Source organism: Armigeres subalbatus, chromosome 3, assembly GCF_024139115.2.
Source record: "Armigeres subalbatus isolate Guangzhou_Male chromosome 3, GZ_Asu_2, whole genome shotgun sequence".
NCBI classification, from domain to species: domain Eukaryota; kingdom Metazoa; phylum Arthropoda; class Insecta; order Diptera; family Culicidae; genus Armigeres; species Armigeres subalbatus.
In genome coordinates, this window is record NC_085141.1 from 30,283,897 (window position 1) to 30,300,783 (window position 16,887).

A 16,887-nucleotide genomic window follows, 5' to 3' on the forward strand; every position below is an offset into this window, starting at 1 on the left:
AGTGCGAGGAGATGGAACAGCTGTGCCGTTCTCAAGATACACGCAAGTTCTATCAGAAGCTCAACGCATCCCGCAAAGGCTTCGTGCCGCGAGCCGAAATGTGCCGGGATAAGGATGGAAGCATCTTGACGGACGAACGTGTGGTGATCGAAAGGTGGAAGCAGCACTACGAGGAACATCTGAATGGCGTGGAGAGTACAGGCAGTGAAAGTCAAGGCAGCGGAGGAGATGACTACGTCAGTTCAGCGGACGATGGAAGCCAACCAGCCCCCACCTTGAGGGAAGTTAAGGATGCCATTCAACAGCTAAAGACCAATAAAGCAGCTGGTAAGGATGGTATCGGAGCTGAGCTCATCAAGATGGGCCCGGAAAAGCTGGCCACTTGCCTGCACAAACTGATAGTCAGAATCTGGGAAACCGAACAGCTACCGGAGGAGTGGAAGGAAGGGTTATATGCCCCATCTACAAGAAAGGCGACAAACTGGAGTGTGAGAACTTTCGAGCGATCACCATCCTTAATGCCGCCTACAAAGTGATATCCCAGATCATCTTCCGTCGTCTGTCACCATTAGTGAACGAGTTCGTGGGAAGTTATCAAGCCGGCTTCGTTGACGGCCGCTCGACAACGGACCAGATCTTTACTGTACGGCAAATCCTTCAAAAATGCCGTGAATACCAGGTCCCAACGCACCATCTGTTCGTTGATTTCAAGGCGGCATACGACAGTATAGACCGCGTAGAGCTATGGAAAATTATGGACGAGAACAGCTTCCCTGGGAAGCTTACCAGACTGATCAAAGCAACGGTGGATGGTGTGCAAAACTGTGTGAAGATTTCGGGCGAACACTCCAGTTCGTTGGAATCGCGCCGGGGACTAAGACAAGGTGATGGACTTTCGTGCCTGTTGTTTAACATTGCGCTAGAAGGTGTCATGCGGAGAGCCGGGTGTAACAGCCGGGGTACGATTTTCAACAGATCCAGTCAATTTATTTGCTTCGCGGATGACATGGACATTGTCGGCCGAACATTTGCAAAGGTGGCAGAACTGTACACCCGCCTGAAACGTGAAGCAACAAAAGTTGGACTGGTGGTGAATGCGTCAAAGACAAAGTACATGCTTGTGGGCGGAACCGAGCGCGACAGGGCCCGCCTGGGAAGCAGTGTTACGATAGACGGGGATACCTTCGAGGTGGTCGAGGAATTCGTCTACCTCGGATCCTTGCTAACGGCTGACAACAACGTTAGTCGTGAAATACGAAGGCGCATCATCTGTGGAAGTCGGGCCTACTACGGGCTCCAGAAGAAACTGCGGTCGAAAAAGATTCGCCACCGCACCAAATGTGTCATGTATAAGACGTTAATAAGACCGGTTGTCCTCTACGGACATGAAACATGGACAATGCTCGAGGATGACTTGCAAGCACTCGGGGTATTCGAGAGACGGGTGCTTAGGACCATCTTTGGCGGTGTGCAAGAAGACGGTGTGTGGCGGCGAAGAATGAACCATGAGCTCGCCCAACTCTACGGCGAACCCAGTATCCAGAAGGTAGCTAAAGCCGGAAGGGTACGATGGGCAGGATATGTTGCAAGAATGCCGGACAGCAACCCTGCAAAGATGGTGTTCGCTTCCGATCCGGCAGGTACGAGACGGCGTGGAGCGCAGCGAGCGAGATGGGCAGACCAGGTGCAGAACGACTTGGCGAGCGTGGGGCGTATCCGAGGATGGAGAGATGCGGCCTCGAACCGTGCATTGTGGCGTCAAATTGTTGATTCAGTGTTATCTGTTTAGATGTTAACTAAATAAATGAATGAGACTGAAGAAAACTTCGAGAAACACGCTATTGCGCTTTTTGCACTTTACAAGAGTTTTGCGAGATTTTTTTCTCACAGTCATCTTTTTCTCACACTCAATACACTCAAAAAAGTTTGATTTTCCGTGTATAATATTTGTGTGTGAGTGCTCAATTTGAAAACAAATAGACGTCAAATCATGGCGGGAATCGATTTAGTGTACACGCTTACATGTGACTAACGAGTAATGGGTTATAATTGGGTAAATTTCAGTAACAAAAATCACAATCTACACATAACTCTTCAAATTGGTGAAATCGGCAATATATTCGGATATTTTTTTTTCGCCCTAAAATTAAACATCAAGCATAAACACTGAAACGTCAAAATTGAGGTCAAAATATTCAAATATTCGATTTTAATCCGTATATGTGAAAAAAATACGCTAATATTACCTTAATGCACAAATAATTTCATTAATTCAATTTAATGCACTATTTCATTCAATACGTGGAAATACACGGAAAATACATCAATACATCATTCAATACGTCGGACTGAATCAAAAATACACAAGTGAATCGCCCCTCGGTCGGCGTAGCACCAAATTAGAATTCGGAAGTCGGCACTTTCAAACCGAACTTTCTTCCGAAGTTTTACCTGTCAAACTAATTGATGCATTGTTTAGCGCATCTTTAGGCAAATCCAGTGCACTATTTCCGAAGTAGGGTAAGTTGCCTGTATTTGGAGAAAAATCGAACTCCGGTATAAAAAGTGTACTAATTTTGTTCCGGATAGACAAATACATATACAGTAGACGTTCGATAACTGCAATGCTTTTTAACTGCAATTCGATAGTGTCGTGACTGGTGGCCATAACTTTATCTGTGTTCATTGTTCCTCAGGGTGACTGCTGCTCTGCTCGATGTGTTCGTCGCCGCGTCCAAATAGGGAATGAGCCGGACTGGCTACCGACCAGCTAATATATAGCCGATCGACCCTTTGTTGCTTAACACTTACTCGCGCCGAAGGGTGGGAACCACCCGGGATGGCTGCTGCTCTGCTCTTCTTCGCGTCAGAATACCAATAAGCCTGCTCGTCTTTCTCTATCTTCTGTTCGTCACCGCGTCCGAACAGGGAATGAGCCGCACTGGCTACCGACCAGCTAATATATAGCCGATCGTCCCTTTGTCGCTTCACGCTTGCTCGCGCCGAAGGGTGAGAATCAGCCGGGGTGGCTGCTGCTCTGCTCTTCTTCGCGTCCGAATACCAATAAGCCTGCTCGCCTTTCTCTATCTTCTGTTCGTCGCCGCGTCCGAATAGGGAATAAGCCGGACTGGCTACCGACCAGCTAATATATAGCCGATCGTCCGATTTTGTAGAATAAAGATAATAACGATTTTGCGGTTATAGGACCGCTAAACATCAAACTGGTGTCAAACTCAATGACAGCTACATTGCGCTGCACATTTAAATGCACTTTTATTGCATCTGACGTCGATTGACAACCGTTTGACGTCTAGAATGCGTTGCAGTTATCGAACGGCCTTCGTTAACTGAAAAGTAAACATTTTGCAGTTATCGAACGGCTACTGTAGTTATAAACCTCTGAAAAATGTATATTATGAAAGAATGTTAGTTTTATTAGAAAATGTAAGTCAAAAAGAAAAGAAAACCAAATACCTGCATTAGAGCAAGATTACCGGTGGTGAGTTTAAGCCGTTTGGCAGCGCAATATCATTACTTGACACTTTACCTGTCGCTACTAAACGCGCTGCTATAACAGTAGCGCGACTGACAGGTGACCAAATTTGGTAGCGCGATAAGAGCGCTGCTATTTGTTGAACAGTCAACTGTCAAACGTCACCGGTACGGAATACAGCAACCAAATTGAGAGCCGAAAATAGTGACCGATACGGAAACGAGTGACGAAACTAAAATGAAAGCGCTGCGCGGGTGATTAAAATGCTCGCGACCGATAATGATGCTCTTAGTTCTTATTATATCCCTTTGGTGAGATTGGCCAATGATAGCCACTGAACGATCTTGAATCAGTGAACAGCAAGCATCAGTATTTCATCATAACCCAACAAACATTCACTAGTTTAACTAACATCAGTGTGATGATTCAGTTCAGCACTGTGTTGAATTATGTCTGTACTATTTCTTATCGCAACTTCTGTTCAGGCTCTATTCACACAATTTTGGAGAAGTTATACAGCTACAACATCTCATTTTGAAACACATCTTTATTACCTGATTCGTTAAACCTTTAGGGTCTGTCTCATTTGGAGAATTAAACTTAAAAGTGACAGTTCGAAAATTAAAAAATCACCCCGTTATAAGAATGGCTGGTGCTACCCAGCAATTCCAATAGGACATCGATGGAAAATGATTCGATATCTGTCAAAAGTAATCTTGCTCTGCGAGCAGGGTTATTTGATAATTATTGAAATGTCACTTTTAAGTTTAATTTCAGTTTAATTATCCAATTGAGACAGACCCTTAATAAGGATTTTACTTAGCCTTAATTCAGCTACATGCAGGACCGGATTTTGCCGGAAGGGGGCCCCGGGGCCGACGGTATGTGGGGGCCCCAAAATGTACAAAAAAGGTTGGTTTTGCTATATAAGATTTGTGGGGGGCCGGGGCCACGCCCCTCCTGCCCCCCCATAAATCCGGTCCTGGCTACATGTAAATTATTCGAAAATAATAACGCATGGAGAGTAACATGATCAAGATCTCCATTGAATGTATTGTAATTGCACAGAGAACAGACATGGAGGCTCGAACAAAATTTCTTGCAAAACATGTGTAAACAAACACACCGAACCTCAACGCCATCGACGTCGACATTGCAACTCACAATCTCATTTTGACAACACGATGACGCTGGTATGCGCTGGTGTGTTTTACACATGAATTTGCGCATGTTTTCAAAGCAAATCAATTTCACGTGTAAAACATATGACATCGCTCATCCGAAACCAAGGGTAAACCACTCAAAAAATGGACTATAAGTCAACTATTTGTCTGAAAGTCAATGTCAAAAATACAGCCCTAAAAGTTTACTTAAAGTGGAAAAGGGCACTTATAAGACCGAATAAATGGTTCATTACAATGAAATGTTGAAATAAAGCATCAGTAATGCATCACTGCATTCGAAATGCTGATTTAGAGTATCGGTGCCTGACAGTTGATAAATAAGTGCAACTTCACACCGTTAAAACTGATTTAGGCTGTGAACCATTCCACCGATTCGTTTAACTTTTAGTTAAAATTTGACAGTTCGATGGTTATTTCGCCGTGGTTAAAAATAACCCTGTTCCGGAGCATGGTTAGATTTGACAGTTCGATGGTTAAACTTTGTTCGCGAGAAAATTGGCGCCAAATCCATTTCGTTCCGAATAACTATCAATCTATCAAAACTCAAATGGGTTGGCTCCGGAGTAAAATTTTAACCACGATGGGAAAATAACCATCGAAGTGTCATATTTTAACTAAAAGTTAAACGAATCGGTGGAATGGTTCACAGCCTTATGCTACGTTTAGACAAGGCGAGTGAATTGAGCAAGTCGCTTGAATCGAACGCGAACTGAACGTGTAAACACCTTAATTCAATTCACTTGAACGAAAAGAAAGTTGAACAATATTGTAATGCTTGGTGTTACTTGGGTGGTAATCATAATTTAAATATAGAAGAAATTTCTCGCGTGATTTTTGAAAACGTCGTAAGTCCAAAAGAGAGGTTCTCTTTGTTTACTTTCTCTTTCGATTATTACAAAACCATACTAACATTTACATTGGATGTTCCAGCACCGATCTGAAGAAAATATCACACTTAAAATAAATCGCCGAATTCGGTAAAATTTTACCGAAATCGCAACAGCAGAACCGTTCGGTAAATAATTTAACTGATTTTCGGTGATTTTGACAGTTGAGCAATGGAAAAAATTACAAAAAATCTGTAAAATAAATTACCGAACAGTTCTGCTGTTGAGATTTCGGTAAAATTTACCGAATACGGTGAAATGAGTTAAGTGTGTAGCTTTGTCTAGTGTGCTGAGGTGAAAATATTGCAACAAACTTAAAACTAGCCTACACACTATTTTTTTTTTCGCTGGAAACCAGCAATATTTTGCAATATTTTTTTTTGTGCTGTTCAACCAGCAATAAGTTGTGTTGGTGTGTATCACATTAAATTTATTTATCGTCGTCCAGCAAACTGAATTGCTGGAATTGCTTCAGTAAATTTCCTGTTACTGAAACTTCAGCTAAGTTGGTTTTGTTAGCTGGAAATCCAGCAATTCTTCGCCATTGCTGAACGTTCAGCGATGTATATGTCAAACACTTATAATTTTATTCGTTAATTTCCGACCCGGTGACAAGCACGGTGTCATCATCATTAATAGACATAGACCGCTGTCATCATTGAAACGCAGTATGAAAAAAAATTATAGCCCGTGACATCCTGGCTACGATCTGGCAATGAGCTAAACAATAGGATGTCAATAGCCTGTTAATTTCATTTGCCATGTTGCGACAGACGATGAAAGCCATGGCAAATGTGGAACCGAAGAATAAATTGGTAATTTGCGTTTTGGAGATGACAGCAGCACTTCGTAAGCAGTTGGCAGCCTCCATATTTATTCAAGACTTAATGAATGTGGGGGGCTCATGTTTTTATCATATTTTCAATGAAAACTATTGGCAAACACAAACTTAAGATTTTGCTGAAATAACCAGTAAAATTTTATTCGCGATAAAATTGCTGGAAACCAGCAATAGTTCTGTCAAAACGCATTGCTGTCTTGATTGCTGTAAATACAGCAAAATATTTTGCTGAACTTATTGCTGGTTGAACAGCACAAAAAAAATCAGCAAAATATTGCTGGTTTCCAACAAAAAAAAATTAGTGTGATAGATATAAGGAAAAGAGAGCGTAATGAAAGAGAGTCTTCGTCGTTTTTTAAAATCACGCGAGATTTGATTTGAAGATACATATTTGAAAATATTATCTGGCATCCATGATCTGGTATCAAGCCCATGCAGCTGAATTATATATATGTGTGTGTTGACTGTTTGAGAGTATCAGAGCGAGAGAATCTCACATTCAAGAGAAAATATATATATTTTGAAAAGGATAATGAAAGGCGAATGGAAGTTGAAAATACATGCACACGCATAGGACCATCCATTAATTACGTTACTAATAATATATAATAAAAACTTTTGACTGAGTCCTGAGAATTGCAACTATGCTACCATTGATATGAATATTGGTTGTAAATTCGTCGTTATTTGCATGTGATTATGAAAAGAAAAATGCAGGACAATGGTGTCTCTGGCACGTAACCCTGTTGCCCACCAATTCAAGGACGCGTACCGAAAATCGACTGCCACTGAGCCGTACCAACAATAATAAAAGTACCTATAACGAATGTGAACTCGTGCATCGTTGTGCGCGTGAAAATAAAGTGTCTACAAACGAATTCATCGCACCACAGTCAGTGTTTGTCGGCATCCCGGATCATATCGCCGTGTATGATAGCGCAGCGTTAGAAGTGCTCTTCTTTGCTTGCTTCGGTCTGGAGTGGATTCTGTGCGGCGATAGTCCCCCAATTCTCAGTGCGGGCGGCTTCCCAGACGGGCCATTATCGTTATAAATAAAGCAACATAGTTGGCCGGTCCGGTTGATAGTATCGCTTCTGTAGAAGCGATAGTGTAGGCAGTTCAGCCGTTGGCATCGTTTGAGCTACTTTGATAGTGCGGTTTCCGTCGTGCCAATTTGAACCTAATTCGAATATAAGACGGTGTGTGGATGTGAATAGTTCAGCGTCGTGCTTACTTGGATGTGTGAATTAGAACGAAATAAGTGATCGAAATAGTGCGTTTTAAACGATTTCTTCATTGGAGTATTTCCGGTTCCTGAAGTTACGAAGATCCTTGCAGTGAAGAAACAACGATGGCTAGCTATTATGAAATTTTCCTCATCTGTGGCATCATATTGATGCCCATTTTCTACGAAACGTCTCATAAGTTTCGGTACTTTTTCAAATTTTTCATCTACTACTTTGTGCTGATGATCAATTCTATTATTCTGATTCCGGCGATGATGTTTCGAGCGAAGGATGTGCGGAATTTGATGTAAGTAAACGCCCTTGATTGTTTTACCCAATGACATTCCTGTGTCAACTTTTCCAGAGTTCTTTTTATTCGCTATCCATTCACACTACTGGATGAGGAAAAATCGATAATGTCGATCCCGACATGGGGGAGACTATAACGATGTAGCTTATGATACTGTATCTGTATGTCTATATGCGAGACCTAAGAATGGGGAAAACAGATAAACAAACGAATTTCTTGTATAAGCAGTTTTTCCATTTTTCTTCAGTACTAGGTACAAACCATGCCATACAAATCGTTATCAATATGTTCTGTCTTGTGGTTTTTAAAGCTGCATAAGGAAATCTGAATAATTTTGGTCTGTTCTGTTCATGCATTTTTCCGAGTTTAACTTGATATACCATACGATTCAATACTCGATGATATAACCATTATCTTGTATACGTCTGACTAGTGGGGCGAAACTGAACATAAAAATTACATATCTCTGGCGTTTCCGAACCGATTTTGATATTGTTTTCTCTTCTCGTACACAAGGTGTAACAAAAAGGCTATATGTTCACTTAAAAAACGAAGTTTTGATAGGCCGCCTTTTAAATACCAATCGTCTCAACTCGACAAATTGAGCTATGATTTATGTATGTGTGTATGTATGTGCGAAAATAAAAACTGACTAATTTGTAGGCACTTATCCTTAACCAATTTGCTCGCAACAAGCTGCATTCAATATGAAATCCTGTTCTATTGAAAATTGACCAGATCAGACAATGGTTAGTTAGTGAGCACAAAAGTTATGACCAAAATGATATAATGCTAATAATGCTATAATGTACGAGAAAAACACTACCGTAATATACCGATTTTATCACTACCCTGGTGAATTTTGGAGTGAAAAATAGGGTATGTGACAGAATCGGAAAAAATATTTTTATTTTTTTAGTTCATTTCACAAATGATATAGGGTTAGAAGGAGAGGGGTGTAAGTGACATTTTAGTCAAAACTGAGTTGATTACTGCAATAAAATTCTCGAGCTTTGCGGCAATGTGGCAATATGTGGATATAGTTTGTACGGTATTTATAAATGAAATAATGTTAACATTTAAAAGAAAAATTCGTGAACCATACCCGGGGTATGATGGCATTTCACCACAGTGTTTGCACTGTATAGCGCATGAGAAATGCAAAAAATTGAGCCTACAAACAATACTCACCACACTTTATGCGACCCACTCTTTCTTTCGCTGGTGAGTTTACCGAACGACGGTGAGTGCAATATTTTTTTATGTACAGGTTATCCGACTTGTCCTTGTCAATATCCCCTACTCAGCCATCTTGGATTTTTGTATGGAATTTATGCTCGTTTGTTTACGTTTTGCACTGAAAATGTATGTTTCCCCCCCGCGCTGGTTATTCCCATCTACTGACAAAGTCGGATAACCTGTACATAAAAAAATGTTGGTCTGGATACCCATTATTTCTTGTCGCGAATGCTTAGGGGTCGTACACTAATTACGTAAGCACTTATGGGCAGTGCTGCAAAGTGTCACCGTACAAGTCACGCAAAGCGTGACAATAACAAAATCCAGGTCATGTGTCAAGTACTCAATTGTGATGCTCAATGTGGATCTCACATGCTTGGTGTAACGATCACCATGAAAGTGACATTTTAGCAACTAGCGCTTGGTCACTCACCATGTCTTCACTTCTTCTGCCTGTGATCACCAGCATGAATGATAAGCAGACCTTACACGAGGCATATATTGACAATACTTTTTTCGTCAAACTTTTCATCAAACTTTTCTTCAATATTTTCACTGATTAGCCGGCATGGCCGTAGCTGAAGAAAAACTCAATTTTTTCTTGAACTAATATGAATCAAATAGCGGTATAACGCACAAAACACGCACACACTCAACCGTCATCGACTCCTGTGGGCAAACTGCGGGGGGAGATGAGGGGAAATATTGAAAAGAATATCAAACTTTTCTGATTTCCCTCAATATTTACTTCAATATTTTGGGTTCGCACTCACACGATCAATCTTTTTCTTCAATAATCAAGAGTTTGTCAAACTTTTTCCGTCGTGTGGGGTCTGCTATAGGAAAACTTTCCTGATGTTGTGGTTGTCATATCCATGTCATCTTGACTATCGTGATGATCACTTGACCTATGCCACGCCTATGCGGTGTTTGGTTCGAAATCAACGCTCGACAGCAATGGAATAATCCACTTAGCGGAATTAATGGATTTTTGCTGTGATAAAAATGCATGAAGCCAAAATAGAATTTTTGGGAACATTTAAGTGTTCTTATTGTTTATATTGACTTTTTGTGCAATATTTTAAGAGGTGCTATTAAAAGAAAAGTACATACATAGTTTTTCCAAATTTGATCCAGACTATCTTTTGAAAAAGGCCAAATTTTTTTTATTGAATTTTCAAATGGATACAATTAAAAACGACGCATCCTACAAAAAATGTTGTATGGGTGACTATCGCAAAATCAGTCAAAGTTTCTAATAAAGATATCGGAAACAATTCAAATTGAGCCCTACACTGAAAAAATCAGTTTCAACAGTTTCAAAAATTAAAACTCGATTTGCGAAAAACGCTTTTTTGATTTGTATGAAATTGTGTCTCAAGATAGGTGATTATGTTCCTACCAACCGTCCATACATCGCAAGCTTGACACTTTTAAGGGAAAAAGTTTTTCTAACAAAATTTTTCTTGTCGGAATTGATTTTTTTCTCAGTGTCAAGGAGTGCCAGTGGATTTAACATATACATACATATATTTAAATATTGCTGTACAGTCAAGCAGAGTACAATATTAAGGTAGTAACTAATCGCAACGGATAAAAATACACTGAAAATAATTTCGACAAGAAAAAGTTTTGTTAGAAAAACTTTTTTCCTTCAAAGTGCCCAGCTTGCGATGTATGGACGGTTGGTAGGGAACATAATCACCTATCTTGAGACACAATTTCATACAAATCAAAAAAGCGTTTTTTCGCAAATCGAGTTTAATTTTTGAAACTGTTGAAACTGTTTTTTTTTCAGTGTAGGGCTCAATTTGAATTGTTTCCGATATCTTTATTAGAAACTTTGACTGATTTTGCGATAGTCACCATTATAACATTTTTTTGTAGGATGCGTCGATTTTTGATTGTATCCATTTGAAAAAATCAATAAAAAAATTTGGCCTTTTCAAAAGATTATCTGGATCAAATTGGTAAAAACTTAGTTAGAGCCATTCACAAATACGGCCCATACAAATTTCAGAACCCTCCCATACAAAATACGTTACGAGAGGGTGGGTGGGGCTTTCAGCCCCAGGTCCATTTTAGCGTTATGTAATTTGTGAATGAACCCTTAATTTAACTATTGATTTATCCAATTTATCAATTAAAAACGACGTCATTCCAATTAAACGACAACAAAATCAATCAATAACGGTGCTCACCTGCACTTTCGACAGCTGACCGACCTGATGCTCTTTATGGCTCTCAGCTTGTGGTTGTCAATCTGGGTGTCACGCTTACGGAAGGTACTCATGTGTCAGCTTCTACATCTCACAACGCGCTTTCAGTGATTGTCCGTAAATAACATCGTTTAAAAGCGTGGTGGTTTTTGTTTTCATTTCTGATCATCTGGTGATGGACACGACATTTTGCAAGACTGCTTATGGGGGGAGGGGGGATCTGCCATTTCCTTACGCTCCATATAAATAAAAAATAATTTGTATGGGAAAAATCTTACATGGGGGAGGGGGGGTTGAAAAACCCTGAAAAAATGCTTACGTAATTAGTGTACGGCCCCTTATAGAATCCTTTACAGGTACTCAGAAGTCAGAAGTAAAAGTTATTTCATGGAAATCAATGTTTTTTTTACTAGAGTTAGATAATCTTGCGTTTATTTGGAAGGCTCATTTGGCGTTACAGAGCCGGATTTTTTTTGTACAACTCATTTTACAATATCTGTTAATCTTTTTATAACTAGAGTTAGTTTGGATAAGTATAAAATCAATCCCTAGTCGAGTCAAGTACGAGACACTGAAGACGGCCTTACTGTTGAGGTCGAAATACGTATCTGTCAGGATACAATTAAGTGGTGGAATTCAATGGGATTGTTTAAACTCGTCTTATGACAGGTGAAAACATTCCACTAAAAAGCTCAAAATAATTTTCTTAATAAAATCAATGTTGTTTGCGGTATTATTCACCAAATTAAAAGGAAACAAATTTGGCGTGGCAAAATCAGGTAGAAAATGTGATAAAATCGGGTCAGCACTGTATTACCGCTAAGTGGATAAATCAGTTTTTTTTACTGGCGATTATTTTAAAACCGATTGCATCTTTATTCTGTGCTGAGGAAAATACCAATTTTAGTTAAAGTATAAAAATAAAGATATTATGTACCACAATCTTAGTAAATTGTGAAAAAAAATGAAAAAATGAAAAAAAAATATCTTGAAGGAATTTTCCTGGAGAACTTTTAGAAGGAATTATTGGAAGAATGCTCGATGAAACTCATGAAGAAATATATTAGAAATTCCTTCAGAAAGCCCTGAAGATTTTTTTTTAAATCATTAAATGTTTAAGTTTTCCTTCTGCATTATGAAATTTATTAAAAAATTCATTCAAAAATTTCTCCAGGAATTTCTTCTTAAAATTCTCCAGAAATTCTTTCTAGAACTTCTCCAGGAATTCCCCTCAAGAATAATTTATAAAATTTCGTCATGAATTGAACAGGTGCCAGCGAAAGTGGTACATGTTACATTGAGTCAATTTTTCAGGAGACGCATTTTCCCAAAAACATCGAATAATAAATTCATATTTCCAATTTTTTGCAACTAAACTGTACCAACATGTTATGACTGATGTGCCTAAAGACAGTAGTGAAAAATAAGTGAAGTTTATGACAAATTTCAATTTTTTTGGAACAAATTGCATAAGTACCACTATTAATGGGAACAAAAGGAAACAGAAACCGTTAAACCACCTGTTAACTGTGGTTAAACGTTGACAGTAAAAGTGGTACATGTACATTTTTTTTAAATCATTCTAAACGGCAGTAAACTATCTTGAAATTCAAAATAGGATCAAAATCTGTTGTGAAAACAGTCATGTTGCCAAATTTTCTTTTAAATAAACTGATTTTAGTTGGTGAAACTGTACATGTACCAGATTTTTTACAACGAAATGGCCATTGTGATATACACGTTGACATATAGAAGTGCTAAACAAATCTTCCCATTCCCACTGGTACCAAAAAACCTACCCCAGTACACCCCAAAATATTTCCGGAACCAAGTGGCCAATCCAAAATATTACCCCATAAAATTTGATCCTTCACATTTTTTTTTCGTAAACTTGAATATATGTTTTTATGATGATTGAGTGGTTAAGGAATATCTGAATAGCTTTCCCGGGAAGCATACTAGACTGATAATAGCAACGATGGATGGTGGGTAAAATTGTGTGATTTCGGGTGAAAACTCCAGTTTATTCGAACGGTTTGTATTTTAAAACCCTTTTTAGTGTCCCGCGAAATTTGAAAATTTTCCCATAACATTGACCAACTGCAATCATTTTTATCATAGCCAATGAAAAACTGCAATCATTCATTTTTATCAAAGCCATGAACATAAAAAACGATCTGCACTGATAAAAATGTCAACATTCAATTACAATTTTATGATTTTTGTATTTCTTCGGTCACTTATTCCAAATTAAAAAAAAAATATATAAACTTGTCCTCATGTGTCCAATTGTTTGTGGATTTGACACATTCGATAAAGGGTTGACTTGAAAAAAATATTGGGTAGATCTCATGAGAAAAAGATCAAGTCTCCCCAAATTCTAAGATTGATAAAACAAACTCATCATATTTCACTTAAGTCACAATAATTGTCATAAGACGAACTATTCCATTTAAATTCATCACTTTGTAAACTTTGATCGATGTCTTATAGTTATTTATTTTAATTATTTTAAACCGCAATGAACCAACTTGAAATTCAAAATGGGGTTAAATTCTGTGGCGGAAACATCCATGTTGTAAAATTTTCTTTTCATTGAGCTGATTTTAGTGGGTAGAACTGCACAATGCACATGTACCACTTTTCCTTGCAACGAAATTGACATTGTGATATATACCAGAAATTAAAATGTGCATATCTCCAGATTTAGTTGTCAAAAATCACTTTTTCGTTATTCGCTTACTAGACTTTTGCTCACAGAAGCAGTTGGTGTAAAAAACACAAAATCTACAAAAATGGTTTATGTACCACTTTCGCTGGCACCGGTTCAATATAAGAACACAATTTTTTTTATCAGTTTTGTTGAATAATGTTTTGGCAATTCATAATTTTTGTGGAATTTATTGCTCCTTCAAATTGAAATTTTCGGTCAAAAGATATTAGAGGGAGACATATTTTTTGAAAATTATTTGTATCGGCCATATTATAACTTCATATAAAAGTCAGTTTTTGTCACAGAAAATAAAATTAAAAGTCACTATTTCTGCAATTGAAAGTCACTATTTGGTCCCTTTTTTCACCAGTGTTGGTCACTAAAGTCACTATTTTGAGCGGCATTGACCGCTACCAGCCCTGGGACAACCATAACTCTGCAAGTAGAGGTTTACGCACGCTGCTTAGTACATGAGCACCCTACTAAAACCACACTTTCCAATATTGGAGAAGGTTTACCGTCACGCAGATGCTGAGACACGTTTCCATTACATACTAAAAGATTAGAGTACAGACACATAATTTGCTCCCCGGCAAATATGACACAATTCACACCTTTACACAAGATAAGACCAATTGGTCTATGACTAGCATTTATTGAATTTTGATAATCATTCGGGTACACGTAGCTAGGGTAGATGGACCTAATATTACTGTAGTTCGACAGTCCCATTTGTATGTCTGATTCTCGTTGTTTTTTAATGACATCTCAGCATGCGAATGTCGTATGTCAAACTTTTTGCATTGCTATCAGACATACTGCGTTCATTCTCCCAAGGTCAGAGTGCATATTCAAGCTTAATGGACTTGGTGTTGCTCCGATTGATCATTTAGATTTTTCGGCTCAAATGTCCAATTTAAATTGGGCGTTTTTAATCTTTCAATATATGAGGAATCAAATCATGACAGTTGATGCAAGATTGCTAATGTCGCTCTTGTTCGCGTGACCAACATCTAGATTGCTTGGACCTAGCAGCCAAAGTACCGGTAGCATAAAATGTCAAACCGATGTGGGTGATGAAACCAAACATGCACTACAACATGATGCATAACACATGGATCATGACAAACAGCCCCAATACTCAAGCAGGAGAAAATAATTCAATAATGTTATGTCTGAAGTATTTTACACATTAACACAATTTTTTTTTGGTAATTTACCTTTTATATACCCAAGTTCATACCAACTGCTGTTATCGAGGTCGTCGCTCCTGCTCGGGTATTGATAGATTGTTTCGAAAATCAGAGTCAAGTTCATTGGCATCGTTTGTTTGGGATTAGAAAACCAAATCTCTGTATGTGTTTGCTGGCCCACTTAAATATTATAATTTATATTGATGTTGCAGAAACTAGTACAAAATTATAAACGTGATCGATTTTGATTGACAACGAGCGCCCAGCACACGTGGTCTTACTAAAAAAAGAGGGTTGATTAATTTATTTTTTCTAAGCTTCTATCTTATTTCCACCAAAATAAGTAGTTTTCCCTTACTCTGGGATAAAAGCAACGTCACACAATGACTGTTATTCAGGGAGAGAATCAATTCTTTTTCGGTGCAAAGCAGTTGTCGCTGATAACGGCGGACGTGGTAGAACAAAGGGAATGATAATGGTTATCAAACGCCCTTAACGATTATGTCGTTATGGCAAGTAGATGGCGGATAAGATGTGCTCTGGTATTATAAATATCTTCTGTTCAGCCGGAACTCTATAATAAGATCCACTCATTATGACATTTGATCGTGAACGTAACAGCTAATACTTTACGGAGTATTTGATAAATAAGTTCGCAGGGTTGAATGTTAAAGTTAAAGTGGATTATTTGAAGTAGAGGCCTGTAAACGTTCTGAGGCATGCTGTGAGAGGCAAGCATCGTGCTGCATTTTCAGTTCAACGCTCATTGATCCGGGAAGTGCTTCTGATGTTACGAGATTGAGAACAACCAGCCATGGAAACTGAATTATCTGTTACTTTCCAAACCTTGTGCTTTCAAGATTTGTGCGAATCTCGGTAAAAGTTCAACATTTTGCTGAGATCCCGGTAAAAAAATTGGAGGTAACCATTTTCCCTTCGATGGGACTCGAACCCACGATCTACAGTACAGTACGCTAGACTGGTGCTTTAACCAACTAAGCTACGAAGGACCTCCGTCGGCCTTCGCAACCTAGCGGCTACTGAATGAGTTCGAGATTCCCAAATTGGACGCATATTCAAATCACTTTGTTAAGCCAACAATTCGGTTCAATATTAGTCATTGAATATTTATTCACATTCTACAAATTGGTAAATAATCTGAAATCGGAACACGTTTTAAATGAGTGAAGTAGTTCAATCAAAGTTAATTGCCTAGATTCCGGGGATTAGCCACCCGACTTGGACATTAATTTACAATGTTCTGAAATCTCATATGTGAATATGTACTTTATGTGCAAGATTTTTTATTTGAAAAATGTATCCCTTCGATGGGACTTGAACCCACGATCTTCAGTACTTTAAATCCGACCAAATTTTCTTTCGGTTTGAAACTGCCTTAAACTCAATTTTGTTCAGCTACATTTTATTATTTTTTCATGCCGTCGTTTTTTTCACAGTAGATGATTTCGAAATTATTCCGAAATATTCAGAAAGACTTTTAATGATTTGTAATGGTTCGAAAAGATTCAAATGATTGGAAAATATGTGATAAAACAAATTTGAAAAAAAAAATCGTTAGGCA

General features: G+C 38.5%; 1 protein-coding gene across 1 annotated transcript in view; it reads left to right on the plus strand.

Moving 5' to 3' along the window:
- Nucleotides 1-7,243: 7,243 nt before the first annotated feature.
- Nucleotides 7,244-16,887, plus strand: part of LOC134227823 (1-acyl-sn-glycerol-3-phosphate acyltransferase alpha-like) — a 45,405-nt gene continuing 35,761 nt past the window's right edge. Inside the window, exon 1 of the mRNA XM_062709501.1 lies at nt 7,244-7,938. Within this exon, the coding sequence (XP_062565485.1) occupies nt 7,757-7,938 (182 nt within the window). The 5' untranslated portion in view covers nt 7,244-7,756. The remainder of the gene's footprint in view (nt 7,939-16,887) is intronic.